At 38.3% G+C, this 24,604-nt stretch overlaps 1 protein-coding gene across 1 annotated transcript in view; it reads right to left on the bottom strand.

The window, feature by feature from the left end:
- Positions 1-24,604, bottom strand: part of CNTN1 (contactin 1) — a 205,478-nt gene that overhangs the window by 65,721 nt on the left and 115,153 nt on the right. The window contains exon 3 of the mRNA XM_059471530.1: positions 5,158-5,290. Within this exon, the coding sequence (XP_059327513.1) occupies positions 5,158-5,272 (115 nt within the window). The 5' untranslated portion in view covers positions 5,273-5,290. The remainder of the gene's footprint in view (positions 1-5,157; positions 5,291-24,604) is intronic.

The following is a 24,604-nucleotide window of genomic DNA, read 5'->3' as shown; positions in this document are numbered from 1 at the left end:
AGCAATAGCACGTAATGGTCTTCTAAGATCCAAGCAGGGACAAGAGAGACAAGGTAAATAGGCATTAAGTACATTCATCTACTTCTTTTTTTGGAAGAAAATTACCTCTCTTTAGAAAACGTGAATAATTTTCTATGTTGTGATAAAAAGCTTTAAATAATGTAGATTCTAGCCTCCAGTTCAGAAATGCCTTTTTGAACCTACTGTTCTGGAAAATGTCTAAGCATGAATAATTTAAGGTTTGGGGGCTTGATTGTTTCTTTACTTCTCTAAATCATGTGGGAAAAGTTGTACTTGGCATTTATGGGAAGTTTATGTGCTGAAGCAGTAATGTGTTCATATTGAAAAAATTCATAACGTACTGTGTGCCCATGATGAAGAAGAGAGGGTAAATATAAGCCACCAAGATGCTAAAGGCAAATCACTCTCCAAGAGCCAGTCAGCACTCAAACAGAAAAGGTAACCACTCCAGCACTCCCACTTCATATTATATGAAAGATGAAGACTGTCTTTGGGAAAGCTGCCTCTATTTATCTGGACTCAAAGGAGCAGGAGAATAACTTCTATTTCCTATGTTCCAGTGAGGACATTGAAGAGCCCCATAGTTAATGATACAGATTCTCCCTTACAACAAGTTTCAAGTATGAAAACCTCCAGCCCCTGGCAGAGCAAGCTTCTCCACTTGTGCCTAACAGAGTACAGTTTTCTAGTCTTCTCATACTGCCAAGAGGAATGTCAGCCAATACTAATTATAGTATTTTAAACATATTCCCATTTGTGTATTCAATATTTAAAATTTTAGGTGGTTCTTCCTCAAAAATTGAAGTGTTAGTTAAGAAGTGACTGAAGAGCCTAACATGTTGATCCCATGGGAAGGCCAGTGACCAGCAAATTAGGGATGAAGCTAAAGTGCAGTTGTTATTCTCCACAATCTCCCCACACAAGCCTTCCTGGTGCATATATCAGCAACACTCTCCGAAATTCAGCATGCTGTCTAAAAGCATGCCCAGGTACTCATCAAAACAACTGTGTTGCACTGTGGGGCTCTGCTGCTTACTGGCTTTCTTACTTTACCAGCCTTCTCTGAAGTTTTGGTTCCTAATGATTTTTGGAACTTTGGTTGCCTAAAAAGCAGAACAGTTTAGACATTTTTACCCCTGGACTATTGCCCCATTTTGCACATTTCAGGATAGTTTAGTAGAGTGACAAGCTGCCTTTTAAGCTGACCCAAACTCAGATACTGTCTGGCTCTGCACTACCAAATCCCAAGGTAAAAAGTAGAACATTTTATGAGAAACATATTATCAGAGGGACATTTTTCAATATTGATTCCTTTCATAGCCAAATGTAATCTACTATTCATTAAGCACAATAAAACACAGGGTTTCTGCAGTTTTTGGTTAGTCTTTTGGAAGAATAAAACAAGCTGCAGCTGAAGAACAGCTTAAGAACAGCTGAATCTTTTGGTGATAGATTAGTATCCCAACTGAAGACACACTGGAGTTCACTGATTTACCTGGGAAGTAGTGGATAACAGAAAAGTTTGAAATTCAGACTTAGCAACAGGATATTAATCTAAAGAACAGTCAAAGGCAACTTGGAAGTGCGTTGGAGAAATGTCAGGGGGAAGTGGAGAAGAGTCAAATATTATCAGTAATAGGCATGAAATAACTTTTTTGCAGTGGACTGACAATCACTGACATGTTCCCTGAGGAGTGGTTTGCTGCTCTCATTTGCCTTGCACTACTCAAAGTGCACTCTGAAAAGCAACTCTTGTAACAACTGTCTGTTCTATCAGTAAGTGGAGACCGAATTATTTATGGCTTTTTCACCAGTTTATATCTGCAACACTACATTTCAAGCACTAATTTACCTGGAAAAGAAATACTGCTCCTGTCTCATTGCAGAAGATGATCTCTGCCTTTACCTTTGATGCCTATACCTCTGATTCATAAAATCTTTGCTTCCTTTCAGTTAAGTAAGTACACATTTGCCAGCAATGAGAAATGGCTAGTCAATGCAACAGTTCTCAGTTTCTGCCTCTAATTACCACAAAACAGAACTGGCTAAAAAAGTCAAGGCGTTTACTCCAAAGCAAACTCTAAAATTCTAAAAATGTATGTATTTCACTTTGAGAATTTTTTTAGAATTTCCTGCAGTGAGAAAAAGAACAATTTTAAAACAAATAGAACTACTCAGCTTTTAGAGTCTCAGAATCCCTGTCCTCTCTTCAGGCCCAATTAGAAACATCTCAAGTCACTGCAGCTTCAGGTTGCTAGCTCTCTGTTTCCCGAATACTTCTAGCTGTTAAAGTCTGAAGGCTCTCAATGCTCAGTCAAATACATGAATCCTGAATACTTTCAGGTTTTTTGGCCACTATTTTTGAACCTGGGGACACTCATAGGGTGAGACTTCTCAAAACATTGCATCTACAAGCTATCGCTTTCCTGGGTCCAGAGCAGTTAATATAATAGTAGGTCTGTTTAGGAAGCATGGATCGCAAAAACCTAGACTACAGAGTCACAGACGAGCTTGCCAAAGGCAATTTACAGAGTAGAACCACCTAGAACTGCAGATCCAGCACCACAGAAGGCAGGAAGAGACAAATATACTTCCAAAGAAAGTGTGTTTTGCTAAAAGGTGCTAAAACAACTTCTTAAATACTCTTTCAATATCTGTTTCCAGTTACCTTGCCTCTTCACTCTGGAACTTGGTCTGCCTTCCTATTTTAATGAGCACTCATGATCTTTACTCAGAAATGTCCCCAGTTTACACATCCTCCATTACTGTTGACATTGCCAGCATTCCCCTTGATAACATCCTGTGTGAAAGAAAACCTCCCAGAACTTGATCACTCTACTCACTTCTTTCTCTTCAGTATCTTTCAATTTTTAACCACACTGAGAACATTTCCAAGCAACCTGTTATATTTCATCTTGGTTGCAGATACATATTGCATACTGCAGATACACATTTTCTGGATACAATGGCATTTTCATTGCCAAGACATGCATTGAAGACAATTAAGCCTGACTTCCAGCAGCTCTCAAACCCATTTGAAATAGGAAACCCTCCAGCAAGATTCAAGTGCTGGGGCTGAGCAAAGACTGCAACATCAGATTTACATAACCTAGATGGGTACCATAAACTCTAGATGATAGAAGCAGACTTTCTCTTCACTCAAAAGGTTATTAAATGATTTATGTGAATTTATTGATTTAATGATTTATGCGAAGTAGAGCAGGTCCTGGAGCAGAGAGCCTTACACTGCAATACACTGGCAGCAACAAACACCCTCTGATTATATAAAACTAGGAATCTTCCACACTGAAGGGCAGTGCAATACCTTTAGAGATGGTCACAGGTCTTAACTTTGGCTTTTGATTAAAAATGCAAGTAAGTCTTTATTCCATACCAGGAGATAAGTTAGGAAATGTGTTTGAACTGTAACAGCATTATTAGAACCTGCCTTGGATTCAAAATCCTTCACACCAATGGCTCCCATCTTGTTTGTGGCAATCTAAGAGTGCCAAGAACAACAGCCCAGTGAGAGATCAAACGAGCCTTGCAACGACAGTGCCAGTGTGTACTCACGATGCACATGGTGTCATGACAGCCCCCTCTGTTCTTCCAATGTCACTTGGGTGTTACCCTCACAGCTCATGGCCTTCCAATGCCATTCTCAGGAACTCGCCAGCAGCTACATTCTGGGGCCAAGGTTTTTTTGGCTAATGGGCACAAATGTGATGTGCAGAATACATAATAACATCAATAATTCGATCCTGTCTGTCAAGAAATTACCTGAACATTTGCTCTCCTTGATTGACTCATCCATTTTATCAACCAGTGTCCAGCACTTGTTTGGCTACTGTAGCTGATTGTTTTGTTTGATCTCAACAGGTCCAGAACAAAATCACATGTGTAACGTTACTGATAGCACTTCACAGTTTTTCTTTATTATTATTTTATTCTTTGAGAAAAAGCCCAGCATTGAATTAAAGTGAGTTTAAAGTTTTAATTTTGGTGCTATAGCAAGCCTCATATCTTTACAAAGAAAAAATCTCTTGAAACATACAGCAAATATATTGTGAAGGTACTGATTTTTATCAGGCATCAGTAAATCCTCCATCAAACTCAGATGTGGACTAAAGAACACTATTCAAAACCACAGAGTAAAGTAATGTTCCTACTATACCAGAAATCATTCCTGCAAGCTCTGGACTGATTTCTTAAAGGCAATAAGCTTACCTCACACTATAAATCATATTTTTTGACTCGGTAATAAGGAATATGGTCTCATGGAAGTGAAATTAAGGCAATGCCTGAAATGATATCCCAGATTAAGCAAGTCAGTGAACCTCAAAGTAAGGAAGGATCTAAAGCCTACCTTGAAATTAACCAAAACATTAGAACACAATGTTTGCATTTTTCAAATATTGGTGAATATTTTGTACATGCTGTGTTTATGCTAAAAGAAAAATTCATCCCAGCAACTAAAACCCATCATTCATTTAAATTGGCAAGGAAATCTGAAACAAGCTTTAGAAATCTCAAAGTTGTTTGGAACAGTTGGAATTTTGCCTTTTCACAGACCTCCCTTTATCTCTTAAAATGGAACTAAAATGTCAATTGCAAATATTTCTCTAAATGCAGATGCTAGAAATATGACTCCAGAATGTTTTATTTATGGCCCCATCTCTATTTATGAAAAAAATAATTTTTAATAAAAAATTGGAGTCAGAATATGCAGAATTACCCCACTGTATTATGAAAAACCACTGCTACACTGGGCTTCTGAAAAATTATGAATTTTAGATGGTGTGAATAATACAGAATTTTGTTTTTCATTATTCTAAACAGGTGGATCTTCTGCACACAATAGACAATTGATATACTTTTTATAATCTAGAGAAAGATTTCATTCTGTAAATCAAATTAGACAATGCCAAATTTAAAGTCCAGGTCTGTCTTTTTTCATAATTTTTATTATGGCAGCCATTCTAATAAATATGCTTCCTGCCAGTTTCACTGTTCACATTTAGTAATTTGTTGTATCAGCACTAATAAATTAAATCCATAAAAACATTCTAATTGTCCTTGAAACACATAAAACTAACAACAGTTACTTTAAGGAATTAACACAGGAGATCGTCTTACCTACTGCCAGGGAGTAGACAAAACAGGGTGTAATAAGATGATAGATGAAAAACCAAATGGTTATCTTCTGTTCAGCCATCATCTCAAAAGGAACTGTGCACTTCAATACCATCATTCAGAGAACTAAAAAAGTCTGTTACAGAGAAAGAGGAGAGAGTCAATAACTCGGACATAAGGCTTTATCTCATATCACATTTGGCATGGCAGATGATGCAACTAAACTGAATACTTAAGAGTTATCTTTTCAATAATAAATGCATCATCAGAATTTCTGGATCAAATTAATTATATCTATTATTCAGAGAGCACTCTGTTTCAGAGTACTCAGATGTTCTGGTGATGCTATAATACGGTAAATGTTAAAACTGAGCATCCTTTTTTACACTTCTCTTCTGTATTCTATTCTCCATCTCAGTAAACACTACATTGCAATTCTTGCCTTCAAAATCTGTAAAAAAAGACTACAGTGAAACTCAAGTCCATGCATCTCTTTCAGATTCATTTTGTCTAGTATATCACCATTTTAAAATTTTAATATACAATTAATTGTCCTTCACAAAAGTGGCTATATTTTTCATGACTTTCCTTTTAAATACTGAATATAATAATTATTGCTATGTTGCTTTCAAAGGTTAGTATATGTACAGGAGAAACTCTGCCTGTATATATACTAAAACCAAGCTAAAAAAGCATGCAGCTTCTTAAGAATAGTCTAAGATTTTATAAATAATTTTTCAGACACTTTTGTAAGATTTGTTACTACTTCAAATCAGAATATTTTGCCTTTTTTTTTTCTTGCTGGGGACTATTATCTAATTCTTTAGAGAAATGTGTCATCATGTTTGCAGTGTGCAATTCTCTAGGTTTTTTTGATGGATTTCTTGTCACGAATATATAAACACATCCTTTATATCCATCACACCTTGTTCTTGCTTGTTGATTGGTTCTGCTCTAGCACTCATTAAGAACTTCACACGAAGCAAGGCTTTCAGCTTATCACTGACAGAATACTGTATCTCAGGCACACGCTGATATCATCCAGTCCCCTCAGTATATTCATTTTGTTACTATTTCATTATAAAATATGCTTATACATACTTAAAAAGCCTTCCGCAATATGCATCCCAGAACATGGTGCATGCTAAAATAAGAAGACTTGTAGATGAGGGGCATTGTTTAGTGGTAGACTTGAGCAGGTCGGGGTAAGCAGCTGGAGTCAAGAGGTCTTTTCCAACGTGAAAGATTCCATGATTCTGATGTTGCATTGCCATTTTTAGCAAGGTGAAATCTCAATGCTTCTGCTTTCCAGCCTCCCATGCCAGGAACTGATGACTCTGACAGTGACATCCATCTTTTACCATGATACTTGCCCTTTCCACATCAAAATTTTTACCTAATTGTTCATTTCCAAAATTCAGATATTTTAGATCTTGTTTTGAAACTGTGCCATTTCCCACCTCCAGCATCAAGAAAGGAGCATTTTTAAACTACAAAGCACAAATACAAATACACTTGACTCCCTAAGTACGGTCAGGATAAATCCTGCCCTTATTGCAGAGAACCTCTCATCCGAGCTGTTGCCAGACATGCCTGCTGCAGTGTATGTGTCTCACATCTCCCCCTGAGGTGGCTAGGAATGTGTCTTGGCCTCTGGGGCCTTTTACTTCTCCCCTATTTCCCAGAATAATGCTAAGATGTTCATTTGAACATGCCTCAAACAGTGACCCTGCCTTAGAACAGAGTTTCAAGAGTGTTTTGATAAACTCATCATGCAGGAAAACGACAATAAATATCACAAGAAAATATTCTGGCTCAGAAAGTACAGGAGCTGTTGCATGTCACATTTGCCCCTTTTTGAAGCAGAGTAAATCCTTAATAAAAAGTTAAAAGCTGTATGACCCTACAGTTACGGCTGTTACATGACAACTGTGCTCAGCAAAAGACAGACAAGAGTTAAACAGTGATTCCCCAGAACTGAGATTTATTTAGAAATATTCCCTAGAAAAAGGCTCTTAGATTGGCAACAAACACATATGCTTACTATAGCTGGATCCAAGGAGAAAGATTTACTAAACATCTTTACCTTCCCACTTCTGTTGGCACTAAAGTTTCTTTAGATTCTGTCACACAAAGGACATCCACAACCATTTCAAGCATCTACCTTGACCAATGAATGAATTACTGTGTGTGATTCATCCAGAAGGCAGTGGTAGTTTTGATCAAGAAATTACTTTGTATGCTTTTCCAGCAGCCACGCCCAGACTATGACATCCTTGTGATATGACACTGCCTTGCCTGAAACATTTGTTTCCAAATGACAAGAGTAAAGTGCATAGTTATGCTGAAATAATGCACATAATTAAATAGCAAAGAAACGGGAACTCTTTAGGGAACAACGGTAATTACACAGCAGCTCATGATGATAATAACTGTGTTCAAGTGTACTGATAGAGGAGACTGTTAAGAGCACTGTGTTCTCTGACATTATAGTCAGAGAGGGAAGATCCCTCCTCCCTCTCTTCAGCAGAATTTAGGTTTGATTTTGGAAAGATACAATATCCTCTAGTTCCCCAAAAATCCATTTTTGCTGGCTCAGAAAAAAAAAATGGTTTCAACAATGGCTTCAAATGCAGTAAATAAGAACTGTGTCAGTAAACGCTATAAATACTTCATTTTATTCAGAGACAAAAATATCCACCCTGCCAGGATTTAAATCCTTTCCCTACTCGCACTTGTTTCGGCTGAGTGGGTTCTGTATATATAGCACAGCCATCCCTCCTGATTCATCTCAGCTTGTGGGTGAGAAGCTGTTTCACATCGCTCTGCTGAATTTTGGCAGACCTGGCTGCTATGCGATGAGACAGCAGGCAGGTTACTGCTGTGTGTGTGGCAGGTGGCAGAGCTGTGCAGTGCCACCACCCAGCTGCCCAAGGAGCCCTCCCTGTGCAGCTGAGGGAGCAGCACTGGTGCCAGAGGCAGCACTGTGAGCTGCACTGCTCAGGCAGCACAATCTACTCTTGCTCTACAGCTCCCAACCTTTATTCTCTGCAGAGTGAGAGGGGTATTGCTGCCTAATTAAAAATCATTCCTGAACAAATGAACAGCTGAGTCACTTTTCTCCTCTGAAAAAGCACAGTGTGTCTACACATCTAGACATACATCCTTCAGTCTGCACAGTACACTATCCTTCTTCCAAACAAACCATCACAATTTCAGAAAACAAGTCAGACACTTTAAAAATATGTATTAAAATAAGCAGGCATTTAAATGCAACCATGCCACGTTTAATTACTAAATAATGCTCATTAACACACTCAAGTCTCTTTTCACTGTTCAGTTTGCCAGAAGAACCAGTCCCAGTCACCACTACAGCACCTTTGCTAGATTCAAAAATACAAGTTCTGGTGAGCTGTCTGGAGTGCAATCCCCAAAGGAGGTAGAAAAAACTGGGGCATTGGCTGCTGAATGAGAAGCACGTTGAATTTTGAATGCAGGGACCTGTCAGAGCGCTTCTGGAGGCCTGGAGTGTCTCATGATGCTTCATTAGGATGAGAGGCATTCCCAGGACACAAGGGAAAACATGTCTGTCTACAGTATCCAATTGTAAGGATTCTTTAATCTCTCAAAATGCACTTTAGGAAAATATCTACATTTTCTGCCATGTGTGACTTTGAGATCTTCAGTGCACTTTGGCATTTGTTTAAGGAAAAAAGACACCTATTTTACAGCTATAGAAGCAGACAGTGTTTTCCATCACTTCCCTGATAAATCCAAACATGCAGATGACATCATTGTTTTGCAAGGAAATAAAGCATTTACAGGGTAGACTCAAAAAGAAATTACAAACAGTAGGTAATTGAAGTCAGTTGAATAAAGATTTTCAAGATCCAAGGCAGCTCAAACAAAGTACCTAATCTACCAGATTTGAAATCAAGAAGGGACAGGGATAGACAAGGGACAGCAGAGCAACAGTAGGGGATGTTGAAGAGGTGAAGAAGAGACCAAGATCTCATCACTACAGAGGGAAGGAATGCCATGTGGGACATTTAGGATCTGTGAGAAGATGGAAGCAATAAACCAACCCAAAAGGGCTGGTAGAAAAGAAGGCAGAGAGGGAAAGTGAAGGAGATATAGGTAGATAAAGATGTATGAGAATTGTCAGTTGCCTCTGTCAGTAAATGTCAACCTTTACCATGGAAGAGCTTTCCTGAACCCTGCCTGCCAAGGCTTTCAGTGTGGGGGCAGCATGATTGTCAGCCCCAGACACCCACTCCAGGCTCCAGACAGGAACCCCAAGTGCTGAAGGGGAAGAGAGGGGGCAGAACAAAGTGTTTAGGAACTCTGGCATGGTACACATAGCTAGAAGAGGTAAATCAAGATGCTTGTTATGATCCTCATTTCCTGGTATATTATGATAATTACAGACATTCAAGTTTCAGAATTGGTAGAGATTCTGTCCAGATTAGACTGTAAATAGATACAACAATCTAGAAGAAATATGTGGCTCCCTACCCTTTTTCAAAAAATGAATATATATAATTGCAATAATTCACTCGCAAATTAACACAGTGGCAAGTTATAATCAAAGTCTTTTAGGAGTCACACAATACTTCAGCCTAATCAGTGTTTTGTATTTGTTTTTACTCCAGACTCTTTCAGTGATTTTTGTAAGCATGTAATTGCTCCTCGTCTTTATTTTCTTAAAAGAGTTACCATTTTCTTCTATGATAAGTAACTCCTCACAAATCTTGTTAGTTGCTCAGTATGTAGAAATACCACATAATGGTTTAATTTAAAAAAAATTATGTACATTGCATATTATTTATTGTATCACTTTTTGTCCTTTTCTGCTATTTTGACCCTTGCAAATTAATTTTGTGATCAATGAACCAGTTCTGACAATCAGGTTAAAAATGTGCCATTAAAAAGGGGACTGAATCTTCTTCACAAGTCTGGCTTCTCAACCATCACCCACGCATAATCCAATTTACTTCTGAAGCCAATGCTTTAGCCACTAGCATTTATAGCTTTCTCTATTACTGTAAAAGTGATGACAGTCAAGTTCCTTGCCACTGCACAGATTTGTCTCGTTCCAGTGGTCTGGGATTGCTGTAAGCAAAGTTCCAAACCAGCCCTCTTACAGCACTGCTGCATCTGCAAGAGATTTTGTGTGTTAGCTGGCTGTCACTTAGGAGTCCAAAAGTGACTTTAGTTCCCTTCAATAAAGACTTGTAGAAATACTTCACTTCCTTATGACTTTGATAACTATAATCTTTGGTTTTGACAGAATTGTTCAAGTGAAAACAGAATCTCAAATCCACCACTCACAATACTGCCCACTGGCCCAAACAGTCCATTATCAACAGTTGTGCTTCTAATATTTTCCACTTCATCCTATATAAAGAATATAGCTACACTCTCCCTTTCACATGAATGAAATCCAGCTAAAAGCACATCAATTTGATAGCCCATAAGTAAGATACTCTTCTTGAACAGAATTTACAATTTCAAGGACAATATGCAATGACATAACAAAAAAGCACAAAGTTGGCGCAACATGCAGGCTAATTCTTCCCCTCCAATAACTCCATGCTTTTTAACTGCTTACTGGTGCCAAGTACCCAATAATTAAAAAAAAAATTAAAACAAACACAGAATAAGTTTATTAATATATTTTAACAGGCTAAATTAGCAAGTGATTCTATCACTACTGGATAACCAGCTCTGGGATTTTGATTAATAAATATTGACTTGGAAATAGAAAAAAACAGTATCTTGGAGGTGATCTGGAATTTAACACCATCTGGAATTTAATCTGGACAAAGATCACAAGGAAGACAAGAAGGGATTCTTCAAATGAACCAAAAACAAAAGGAAAACAAAGGATATAATGTGGGTCCATTGCTAAATGGAGTGGGAACTGGTTACATGAGGATGCTCAAAAAATGCTGATGGACATCTTGACAAGGCTGCTTGGAATTATCTTTGAAAGGCTGTGGTGATCAGAAAAGGTCCCTGAGTACTGGAAGAAAGCAAAGGCCACTCTGGTCTTCAAAAAAGTCAGCCTCACCTCAATCCTCAGAAAGCTGATGTAGTGCCCCATTCTGGAGGCCATCTCTACCCACAGAGATGACAAGAAAGCAATCAGGAGTAGGCAAGGAACATTCCTCAAAGGAAAATCATGCTTGACCAACCTCATTACCTTCTATAACATCACCTCGTTACCATCTACAACCTCATTACCTTCTACAACAAAACAACTACATGGAAAAATGAGGACAGAGCAGCAGGTGTTTTCTAGCTCAACTTCAGCAAGGTTTTGAACACTGTCTTGCACCATCCTCATAGGAAAACTCCAGAAATGCAGGCTGGATCAGTGGACAGTGAGCAGAACTGAGAACTGGCTGAACATCAGATCCCATAGTATCATAAGCAGCAGAGGGTTTAGCTGGAGTCCTGTCACTAATACTGTGCGCAGTATGGTTTAATGTATTCATCACTGACTTGGATGAAAATGCAACCTCAGTAAAATCACAACAATACAAACCTGACAGGAGGGCTGATAGCCCAGCGTGCTGTGAGCCCTTCAGAAGGGCCTCAGCAGGTTGCAGAGATAGACAGAGAAGAGTTGTCTGAAATTCAAGGAAGGTAAATGCAGGTGCCTGCACTTGAGGAAGAAAGCACCAACACAGGCTGCATCATCCTTCCCATTTTCATTGTTTCTCTCTGTTTTGTCTTTTTGTTATTTTGTCCGCATATTTTACACAACTAATAATATGTCTCTTTTTTCTTACTTGCATCCACTGATTCATTATGAATCAACATTAATTTTCTTCCCTACAAGGGCCTTAGAGTGGTCACAGCTCAGCTAACCAACACCTCTGTAACAAGTGGTCATCTGGTAATACTATTACAAACATACATTTTCAGGAACATTAAGCATCTTCTAATTTGTGGTAAGCTAAACAACTCATCTTTACTATTAATCATTAATATAGTTTAGTTACTTTTCTTTAGCAGGTGCAAAAACATAGTTTGAAATACTTTCAGATTATGAAGTCTTCCTTAGTGGTACTTACACACAGTCTTTAATTATCACATCAGCAACACAGCATCAGACAGACAGTTCCTGTCCACACTATTTGCTCTATCAGCAACTTGTTGCTCTTTCTTCTAAGGTAATAAAAAAGAAAAGGATCACTTACTACTATCATAACTCACAGGCATTACTCACTTTTTTTCAAAGCTTGCTGCCTAAAGACTGCCTGGTAAAATATTTCAGCAACAAAAATCAATAAACCTCCTTCCAAGTCCTGAGCATCCTGCAGAACAGCACACTACTCTGTTCCCATATGTACACTTACACAAGCTTCCACTTGTGTCTTAAAGACCAAGCAGTTTAAATTTGACTCCAAGGTTACCAAACATACTCAAGTATCTAAAATCAGCATGAAAAAACATTAGCTACTAATACAAATAAATATCCATTACTAAAACTGGGTATTCCTTCATGAGAATAGAGATTTTTAGGTTACTTTGGTCAATACCTTTTAAGGGACAAAACACATTAACTTCTTAAGAAAAATTAAGTGTACAATTTATGTTCTTTATTTTGAGCTTTAAATTTTGTTAGTTTATAAAAGAAAAAAATACTAATCAGAACATTATAGGGAAATTAAATCTTAAAGAGATCCATTTCTAAGAAAAAAAATAATTTTATGTTTCAGAAAAATGAAATGAAAACTATAAAAATCTTTATCATGTTCTTGGCATTTTCATTTGATTTTCACATTTTCTTGAACTTAGTAATACCTTGTTATTCATCAGTAAATAGAGATACTGTAATGAATCGTGTATATTCAATAAGTTCACAGCAGATGTATTTATATACATAAAAATTTAACAGTTTATCCATATAATCTGCAACTCAGGATACTCTATAACATACTACTTATTATACAGCCAAGGACAAGCTCAGCGGGAGATTTCATCTTCAAAATGCATGTTTCCTAGCAACTCTCTTGAAATCAGAGTAGCATTTTTAAAATTTACATCAATCACTTGGAACTGTTGAGAATACTTAAAAACATCTCTTTCATCCTATGAATAAACAGTTTGAATCAGACTAGCAGCTGCAAAAAGGAGAAAAAAGAAAAATCAACTCAATGTTTACTAGAACTTGCTGGTGGATTTTGGAACAATACATTATTTGTGCCTTTTGGTTTTAAGCTTACACATTTCAGAACAGATGTTGGTGAGATTCATTGGTGTTTTTTATAGGTTTGAGCCATCATCACCATTTCAAAGTTTCTCTGTGTTTTAGAGACTACTTTTCAGGGATACATAATCATGAAGTAGGCTTAGCTCTGCTCTGGATATCTTAGCAGACAAGGAATTATTTCATTCTATTGGTCTCATGACCTACAACTAAAGCATTGTTTCTGTAGTCTCCAGATTTTTGGGGAGAAAAAAAAGAATAATTATTTTGAAAGCTGAGTTTCTTGGCTCTTAATTATCAGTTGATACTTTTAATACATGAGTTACCTATCAATGCCAGCAGAACCTTTGAGGCACACAGCACATACAGAAATCTCTCCTAACACTTAGTCAGCAAGGAGGGACATGTGGACATACAGCATCAGAACAGCCTTTGGAAACCCCTGTGCCAAAGTCACTACATCTGACATAAGAAATCATATTTTCCCAAAGCTACTAAGAATCTTGATCTCATGACTGCACTTAGATTAAATCAAGGTGGATCAAGGAAGAGAACAGACAGGAAAATGGGCAGGCAAAGGGTCTGGTTGCGACTCTTCTGGGTGACGGGTCCCCATTCTGTATGCACGTGTGTGGACAGACACACAGGCGCACACCACTGGGATGGGACCAGAGTCCAGGTCCCTGTGGTGGCAGCAGCAGGAGACAACAGAATGTGTCAGAGGTTTGAGAGGTGCTGTCACATCTTGCAACAACTCCATGTTTTTCCAGGCAAAGGAATTGAGTCCCCACAGACAGAGTTAAACGACTGCCTACAGGTGCTGCACAGCTAACCTGCATTTACTGCATTTCTGACATGGCCTCCAACACGGGGCTTTCCCTGTTTAGGAGCTTCTCACAAAACAGGTATGATGAAAACTGAAGTAAATGATACCTGAAAAAGATAATCCTTTCAAATTAGGAATCGTACCATTTTTGAATAATAACTCTGACTTGAAAGTATGAGAAAGTATGTAGTAGTGCTAGGGTTCTGTGCTCACTACTCCTGTTTTTCAGCACTGAAGAGAGCTCAAACATACCATGTCTTTGCTTAAAACTTACACAGTGAATAGGCACAGTAATTTTATTCATTTTCCCTGTTATGACCTAATGTTTTCATCTTTGGCCAAAGAACAATACTTCCTAATTCCTGATTTCCAACTTCTGGATAAAAGAATTATTATTATTAATATTATTATTATTACTATCATCATCATCATTAAATTTTTCCAATAATTTAGGTTTATCTGGGGGTTATATATGACCAAAACTGTTCAACAAGCAAGGCTGACCATTCAAACTGCTAAGTACTCATACAATACTAATGTTCTGATTTTTCATTGTCTGGTACCACAACTGAAGGGCAAGAAACCCATTACCTAAGAAAAAGAAGAGCATACAATCACCTGCAGACACCGTTCTACCCAGCAAAAGCAAAGTAATCAGCATATATTCTAATATCTCTGGTGATATGCTAGTGGATCTACAAATTATGCTTTAATCCATTAACTTTCACACATACTTTCTATCATGCCTGCCTTTGTCTTCCTTGACCTTTTCCCCAAAGTGCTCAACTTTTCTTAATTGATCTAATTTAAATGGAGAGGCATGTAAAGTACTTTTCATGTTCAATTTATTTCTAAAAAAAATTTGATAAAATTACCTCCAGATGTACAGCTGAAATGACAACAGAACAGACGAAGTATTACTCACAGTAACCAATACCAGAAATTAAATAGCATCATTACCTTCTTTGGAATCTCTGTGCTTTCATACTGATGGACATATGAGAATACAGTTTAGCATGTGTAAGAATATTTTAAAAGGCTATGTGAAGGATGATGCTATTTTTAGAGATCCAGAACTTCTGTATATCACATTCTGTGGTCTGCTAATGCATCTGTCAAATGAATCATTATAGTAACACAAATGTAGCCATTTAGTATTTCCATTTCTCAAAATATTACAATAAATTGCCTTTTAAATGTACACAGTTTAGTCTGTAACATTCTTTGGGGGTATTTGCCTTCTTTTGGTATAATTTTTTTTGTAAAAAATTATATTTTTTGTAAAAAAAAATTACCGATTTCCACAATATAATTTCCAGAATATGAAAAAATCTTCTAGTAGAGAAAATGACTATGAAATATTCAATACACACAATTAAACTAACCAGGCATTTTGCATCACAGTTTTATATATTACCTTTCTCTTCTTATAAGAGAGTAGCTACAGAGTAGCTCTAGGTCACAGCACAGATAGCTTCTGTGCTGATGGTATAACAGAAAAACCCTTTTATAAGGCATTGAAAGTTGACAATAAGTCAGTATTATCTTAGATATGCCTTCTTACATTACTATTTGCTTTGGCAATTTATTTTAATGCTGTAATCTGTCTTTCCCTTCAAAGCAAACACAGAAGTTCAAGGGCAATTTTAAAGAGCTAAGATTTCAGTATTTGTGATCCAACACATGATTTCAAGTCCAAACTCTCGCAGATCATTCTTTGGACTCTTCAGCAGAAACATGACAATGACAGGAGCACCCAGTCCTTTGTCAGAATGGCATACTGGCACTGAAGGATTTAGGCAGAAGCACAGTAGAACAAATAGGAAGTATTTCCTAATTTGAACAAAATTAGGAAATAATGTGATGGTTTAGCCAGCCCCAGGACCAAGGTTAGGGTTCTATGGGAATGGAGTGTTACCAGATTATCATGAAAAGATGAGCTTTGGAAGACATGCAGCAAACTTCACTCCAGGAGGCACGATATCCCCTAAGAGAGCATGTACCAAAGAATTGAGAAATAATGTAAATTAATATACCCCTTTCTTGTACATGAGAATTGAATGAAAGCTAGATTTTACCTGGTATACGTGGGCAAACTCCTCTTTGTCTATGACTAGGATAACATGGTCAAAACCAGATTTTTTTTGATACAGACAAAAAGAGAAATTTTCTTCATCTCTGCTCTTATATTTGATACCTGAGATTACAGTTGAGGAGATTATTTAAGACACCTTGCTATATTCAGTAAATTGTATGTGAAGAGGAAAAAAGTAAAGAGAATTTAATTCCTTTGCTTATCATCAACCTTCCTGTCTTCATGTTTGTTTTCCAGTATACAGTTTTAAGAAAATAGTCACCAGTATTTATATATATTCACAAAATATTATAGTGCTGTGCCTATAACATATAATGTGTCAGATATTTTCATTAAGTGCTTTTGTTAATACCACTATTTTATGCTTCATGGCATATCTAAAGATCATTTCTTCTAACACATCATTAGTATTTTTTTAATGGTTTTGGTTGGCAATTTGGACTTATCTTGCAAAGAGTGTGAACCTACAATGAACACCAAATACATTTAAATCAAATACAGAGAGAAATGGTCAGATGATAGTCCTAAGTGACTGGTATCAAGAGCTCTTGGACTCCATTATGTTTTAAAATAAATTATGCAAGAAATGGATTTGTAAAGAATCCTCAAAACCTGACAGAAATCTCACACAGTCTTGTACATCTATATGCAAACCTGAGATAAGGTGTGCTGACTTAGGAAGGCCATGGAATAGAGATGACATTGTTGAGAGAGAGATTGAGCTAGAAGCAAGTTTCAACAAGTTTCAAAATTGAGCCTTAAAAAAAGACCAGATATTTTAGAGAATCAGAACTGTGAAAGATGCATTGCAGCAGGACCACATGGGGAAAAAATACAGGTGATTGGTGTTAGAAGGAATAGCAGCACTGTGTGGCAAAAGCTAACAGGCTGAAAAACATTTATAAGGTATTGTAACCAGGAAATAGATTGCCTTCTGATGGAATGGCACTGAGTTTTACATCTCTTGTGCCTCAGCATTCATCGAGACTGATAATGGAATAACATCTTTTAAAATGCCTCTCAGTTCTCTGTCTCTGTAAAAGCTGAGAAAACCAACAAAAGTGACTCATCCAGTGTCTCATAAATTTTATTGAAAACATTTAGCTAAAATAAAATGCAAAATCATAAATTAAAATAAATTCTGAGGACGGTTATCTGAAAGTGATCATCTGCTGCTGTGAAACAAGGTAATGAATTTGACTAAATCTGTAAATATTTTGAAGAAATTTTGAATAAATTTGTATTCAAAATTGAATATGTACCTTGAAGATGGTTCTAAACAGTTATTTTTTGTGTTTCAATCGCCAACTTTTTGTTATTGATTTTGCATATTTAAGTTTTCATTTCTTATGTGGTGTAAAATCCCCTTCTTTTCTTCATTCCCAACAGACACAGGTTAGATATTACAATAACACTCAGGTGGAAGAAGTCTGACAGCCTTTGGGAACAGCTTTTACAGCAGGCATTGTAAAAGTTTCCTTGAATTCAAGCCACTTTAAAGTCTATCTCTTTGAGGCCATGTTTCAGGGTCACTTTGACACAGAAAATTTCCTTTCTGATGTCTTCCCTTTCACAACTGTATTGTTGTTCGTGCTGCCAGGAAGGCACACAACCGCAAGATACAAGCAAAACCTTGAAGGCTTGGACCTTTCCCATGTAACAGTGCCAAAGGAAGGACATGGAAAAAGAAATTACAAGAGAAGGTTTTTGACCTGTTCAGCTTGGTAATACCTGTCACTTTCAATTAACTGTAAATTCACTCCTGGTATAACTGCAAATGAAAAAAAGTCTGTTTTTTTAAAAAAATCACAATTAACAGTAAGTACAAAGCAGCCACAGTGTTCTTCCATGCTTAGAAAACCAAGGCATTCACCGCAAAAAGGAATAAATTATGGAAGTTATAAACGAGAATGGGTGCTCTCTGGACAGCAGCAACTCTGAAAAACCTCTAAGGGATTCAGAGGACAAGCAATTTTGCTGGGGTTTCCAGGACAATGCTGAGGCTGAAAGAACTGTGTGACCCTTAGGGATTAAATGACTAACAAGTACAATTATCATGTGAATTTGCTTGTTAGAAATAAGCAAATTTGCTTGGAAAGAGCATGACTCATATGTGAACACTATGAATAATTGTGATGCTGAGTGATATTTATTTAAAGAGACAAAAAAGAGCACGGAGAGAGGTAAAATATACACATATATACAAAAGGAGTGGAGAAAATGCCTTATGGCAAGAACTTTGCTTGTTCAACCTGTTTGGCATATCAAGGAGATGACTGACGAATATCCTGGTTACAGGACATAAGTATGGCTTGAAAACACAGGACACAAAAAGGTACTGCTGTCTTCTGGAGAAAGACATAATAAAACCATAAATCTGGAATTTGATTCTGAAATTATTTAGATGGGATGTATGGTAAAATTTTAGCAGGGCATACAGTGACATTCCCAGCTCTTGGAGTCTTCAGTGCCTACTGAACATTCTTTTGCAAGGCAGAAAGTACCAGCACTGAGGCAGCCGACCTGCCCCGCAGCTCTCACTGCCTTTCAAGACCTCCAGCTGCAGACAGAAGGCAGGTGATGATGTTCTGGCATGGTGTTTCCCTAGAGTGGGATCCTTTCAGACTGACAAGCCTTGTTCCCTGTTCTTAACACCATTTTATAGCACCTCCTTTTAGTGTTTTCTGCAAAGGACACTGCGATTCCAGAAACAAAGTGCCATGCTCCAGTGAAGTTCAAAGTAATTATTTTTTTGTGAACAGCAACTTTTATTGCTCCAAACTATTAAAAATACTCCAACCTACTACTTTCCTGAATGATACAAACAGCTGTGGAAGCTACAAACAAAGCTGTGATCAAGAGATCAAAAATATAGAAAGGAATTATTGTAAAAGAAAAACTTCTTGATAATAGCTACATCAATTACAAAAGGTCTGGAGATGATATTGGGTTATGAATTATGGTGAAAGATGTTCCATTTCCATAGAAATAAAATACCTGCAAGAAAAAAATCCTTAATACGAGCACACTCATCATTTCATCAGCAGCAAGATAAAGAAACAGACCTCCATGCACAGATCTCACTGCTCTTCTCTTAAAACGAGCTTTGCAGTACATTTTAAATTAATGTCAATGAGTATTGAAAAAATTTAAACTTGATACTTCAAATGCTACAGGCAAATATTTTCAAGAGTGACTTCTAGGTCTATTATAAAAAATAAAATTTTTCAAATATTCTTAGGTGCTCTCTCCTTCCCCCCCCCCTTTTCTTTTTCCCTAAGAATGTTACTCATTCTCACCAATTAATTTAACACTGACACTTCACATTCCTCAAGATGAGATGCTACTCACTCTAACATCTACACTCCCACTCTTTCCCCAAACATAATTCACTTCTTATGTCTCATTTTTTGTTTTTCACAGAATCACGAGGCTGGAAGAGACCTTCAAGATCACCAAATCCAACCCATGCCCTAACACCTGAACTAAACCATGGCACTTAGTGCCACATCCAGTCTGTTTTTAAACACATTCAGGGATGGTGTCTCCATCACCTCCCAGGGCAGACCATTACAGAACTTTATCACTCTAAACTTTATCACATTACGTATAAAAAACTTTTTCCTAATATCCAACCTGTATTTCCCTTGGTGCAGCTTAAGTCTGTGTCTTCTGGTTCTGTCAGCTGCTGCTTGGAGAAGGAGATCAACCCCCATCTGACCACAGCCACCTTTCAGGGAATTGTAGAGTGATAAAGTCACCCTGAGTCTCCTTTTCTCCAGGCTAAACACCCCCAGCTCCCTCAGTCGCTCCTCACAGGGTTTGTGTTCCCAGCCCCTCTCCAGCCTCGCTGCCTCCTCTGGACGCGCTCAAGCTCTCAAGGTCCTTCCCAAACTGAGGGGCCAGAACTGGACACGGCACTCACGGTGAGGCCTCACCAGTGCCACTACAGGGGGAGGATGACCTCCCTGCTCCTGCTGGCCACACTGTTCCTGACACAGGCCAGGATGCCACTGGCCTGTATGGCCACCAGGGCACACTGCTGGCTCATGTCCAGCCGGCTGTCACCAGCACCCCCAGGTCCCTTTCTGCCTGGGCACTGTCCAGCCACACCGTCCCCAGCCCAGAGCATTGCAGAGGGTTACTGTGGCCAAAATGCAGGACTGGGCACTTGGCCTGATTAAACTGCATCTTACTGGACTGTGCCCATCCATCCAACCATTCCAGGTCTCTCTGCAGAGCCCTCCTACTTTCCAACAGATCAACACATGATCCTAGCTTAGAGTTGTCTTAGAATTTACTAATGAAAGATTCAATCCCCTCATCCATGTCATCAGTAAAGATATTGAACAGAACTGGCCCCAGCACAGACCCCTGAGGGACACCCTGGTGACAGGCCACCAGCTGGATGCAGCACCATTCACCACTCCTGTCTGGGTCCAGCCATCCAGCCAGTTCTGAACCCAGCACAGAGAGCTCCTGTCCAAGCCATGGGCTGCCAGCTTTTTCAGGAGTGTGCTATGGGAGACAGTGTCAAAGGCCTTGCTGAAGTCCAGGCACACAACATCCACAGCCTTTCCTGCATCCAGGCAGGTCAGCTGGTCATAAAAGGAGATCAGGTTGGTCAAACACAACCTACCATTCCTACACCCACGCTGGCTGGGTCTGATACCCTGGCCATCCTGTAAGTGCAGTGTGATCATATTCAATATAAACTCATTTTGGCCATTTTTGCCTAATTTCAAGCCCATTCATATAAACACATGTACATCCATTCCATTTCTTGTCTGCCTCTGTCTAGTGCCAGGAAGCAGTGGCATCAAGAACCAGCCTTTTTGTACCTTTATTTACTAACCAAAAGTTTCCTCCTATAGTACTTTACCATTGCTTGTAGGTATTAGTTGAGTCCTTGTGAGTTCTCTATGGTATTCACCCCTTACAATAAGGTATGCTTTCAAATACTGCCATTATTCTCGTGATTCTTCTATGAAGCCACTAATATTTATTTAATATTTTAAAATCTGCCTGAATGGTCTCTGCAGTGCTTTCCTCAATCTTACTAAATATTTCCTATTTTACTGTAGTTGAATGTCAGAGAAGAATATTTACACATAGCACTAAGATACTGATTATCTCTAAGACTCCCCATGTCTTTTTAAAGCCATTCACTTCATGGAGATGATAAACTAATCCACAGAAATGTCTGAATTGTACAGATATGTACCTCAGGGAGGGGGAGGAACTGAAAATGCTGGGAACTGCTTGTCTGCCTATCTTTCCATTCTGTTCTGCATTGCAGCTATACAGCATTAAGGAAGAAACTGTTCATTCCTTAAACCTGTTTTTAAAAATCACGTGGCATGCTTTCAGTTCTGTGAAATGCAGTTAATGAACTGTGCACGACGATTCTCCGCTAGATCCTGACCTTCCCTATTATTTAATTGGCAATTAGTTCAACACACTGCACTGCATGCAGTGCTAATGTTACCATGTTACCCAGACAAAGTTATTTTTTCAGAAAGGAGTAAAAGCAAAGAAAAAGGGGTGTATGAAATTCCATCACTGGAAAGGATGTTTGAAACCCCATCACCACCAGCCCTTGGCAAAGATAAAGAAGGCTGCAGAGTGAATATAACCTGTCTCCACAGGGAGCATCCTGCCAAAGCTCAGTGTGATGGTGCATAAAGGAACAGAATAAAGAAGGCTTAAAAAGTGACCACAGCATTCTTCAGATTTCTTGGCTGTAATCCACTTATGAATCTTACAGTTTTTATTAGTGTTCCCTTCTTTTAATGAAAACTGAAATACAACACAACCATTTATATTTGCAATGTTTCTAGCTTCAATACAATATGTGGAGAATTAGGGAAGAAATAATGAATACATTGGCTGCTGCTTTTTCTGCATGAATAAGACCATTACGGCTTTGGACTATAATCTGAATTCTCAGACAAGTGAGTCCAAGTGAATCACAGATTTTGAAAGTGTGCTGAGAAGCCACCTGATTCACCACTGTGCTACTACACCCTCTAGATTAGGTCCTACAACATAAAAATAGAAACAGTGAAGCACTAGAAGTATGTTTAAACTGTAAAATTTTCTGGTTTTATTTATCATTTCTCTAGAAGGTTTTGCAGGAAAAGAAATGTCATTTCAAGAGTTAAAATCGAAAGCAGATGATTTTAAGCACTGTATGGACTCCTTTTTTCCTAGGAAGATAATTACAGGCAACAATCTGTCCAAATGTCTCGTAGCAGATAAAGAGTAAGTGATGTATATAACTATTGTGCATCCCTGCCGTGATGCAGCTGCTGCTTCCATGTAACTAATGGACTCCTCTCTTGGCAGAGAAGGAATCTCCTGTCCTTTTTCAACAGGTAACAGGCAAAAATAAATTGCAAATCCTTGACTTGGCTGTCAGGAAGCCAATTATCATTTCAACTGACCAGAATCACTCAAAAAGAAAAGCAAAGAAGAAGAAACATGACAGAAGATGACAGAAAAAACAACAGAACTGGTCAAAAAGGAAAAGTGGATTCAATACTGAAAATACGAGCAGTCTCAAAATAAAATTAGGATAGCCTCCTGCAGTTGTGCTGTTTTCCTTGCTTTCTTTTTTCATCTGACAGGAGTAAATGCAAAGACCAGACCCCTGTGGATCTTTTCTGGTATCTTAACAAAACATACTTTGCCCCTGGCAAGTTTATACAGTTCATTATTTCAGTGTTTTGGGTTTTAATAGAGTGCTGCATCTTATTTAGCAGTAAGTACTGGTATGAACTTGAGAGACATGGGTCGAAGAACGGGAGGAGACAGAGGGAAGGCTTTCTCATCCCTCCAATTGCAGGACACTCCACAGCTTGCCCAGGGGAGGAAAGGGTACTGGCCTCAGGGACAAGGCTGCAAAGAAAAAAGGGATAAACATGGTGATTTGGCTTAATAATATGCTGCCTACTATATCAAACTGGATTAGATACAGTTCATTTCCTGCAAAGGTTTCCCAAGATTTGCTTTACATTGCCTTGTGCCAAACTAGAGAGTTGTTTCCTGTTATCCCATAAAAGTGGGTTTAGTAGAAGGATACAACTGTAGTATGAAGCTCGGTGGTGCATGGCCCTGATGGTCAGGTTCAGCATGTGACACCTCCTACTCTACAGCTTGCTCCTAAATTATCCCCCAGTACCTCAGATGGGTAAACAATGACACGCAGCATAGATGACAAAGATCTTTCTCACAGATGCAATTTTACCACATGTTAGAGCAAACCAATTTAGAGACTGTTTAAAGAGTGGCGGTCCTAACATGACACCTACATGTTTCTTTCCTTCAGAGTTTGCAGAAAGCATGGTGCCACTGGTTTCGTTTGTACTGCCATGCAGTACACATGGTGCCACTGGTTTCGTAATTCATAGTGTAAAGTGTTTGATTCGATTTAATTTATATGCAAAAATGAATAATCATATAATGAATAATTGATAATCACCATTTTGCTTCCAGCTCTTATCTTCATGTTTGAATGGGTATAAAATATGAGTCCTTTGGGAAAGGAAATGAGTGGTGCCACTGGAGGCCTGGCTGCACAAGGGTCAGATGATAGGAAGCTCAGACAACGCACTCATCAGCTGCTCAGGGTCCTGGCCTTCGCCCCCTGGCATCCCACCCAGCTCCCTGCCTTTGCAGTTATTTATAACAGTAAATAACAGCAGATCGGTGCCTTCATACACAGGCAGCTTCTAGCAGGAGGGAGTGGCTTTTATTACCCAGATCACACAGAAGCAGGTTTTCAGCGAACTTGAAATGTTTTCAGCTCCTGGCATGTCTGATATCCAGCTTTCCACCACAAAGAAACCTACCAGCTTTTTTCAAAATGTTTTAGTAGAAAAAAAAATTACTCTCTACCAGATCTGAAAACACTTTTCAGAATCTCCACCTAAAACAATTTCAGGTAAAAAGACAAGGTTTTATCAGTATTCTTATTCTTCAGCACAGAAACACAGGGCTGCCACTCACTCATTATCACAAAATGGGGGAAATAACCATGTCCCTAGGTGTGCTCCTGTCTGCCTCGAGAACTGCTGTGCAGGAATTATTATGAGAATTGAAAAAGAGCTAGTACTGAACAGTACTAAGTATCTAGGTAGTAAACAAGTATACTAAGCAGTAACAAAGTTTCTAAATAAAAGGAAATAATAAACAAATTGGAAATGGTCTTAAAAGCATTATGTTCTTAGCATATGGCTGCAAGTTACATGGAAAGAAGACAAATATCTATTGTTTTTATAACTGGAATCTACACAGAATATTTCAT

Source organism: Ammospiza nelsoni, chromosome 5 (genome assembly GCF_027579445.1).
Source record: "Ammospiza nelsoni isolate bAmmNel1 chromosome 5, bAmmNel1.pri, whole genome shotgun sequence".
Taxonomy (NCBI): Eukaryota; Metazoa; Chordata; class Aves; order Passeriformes; family Passerellidae; genus Ammospiza; species Ammospiza nelsoni.
This window is presented reverse-complemented; position numbering and strand designations above follow the sequence as displayed.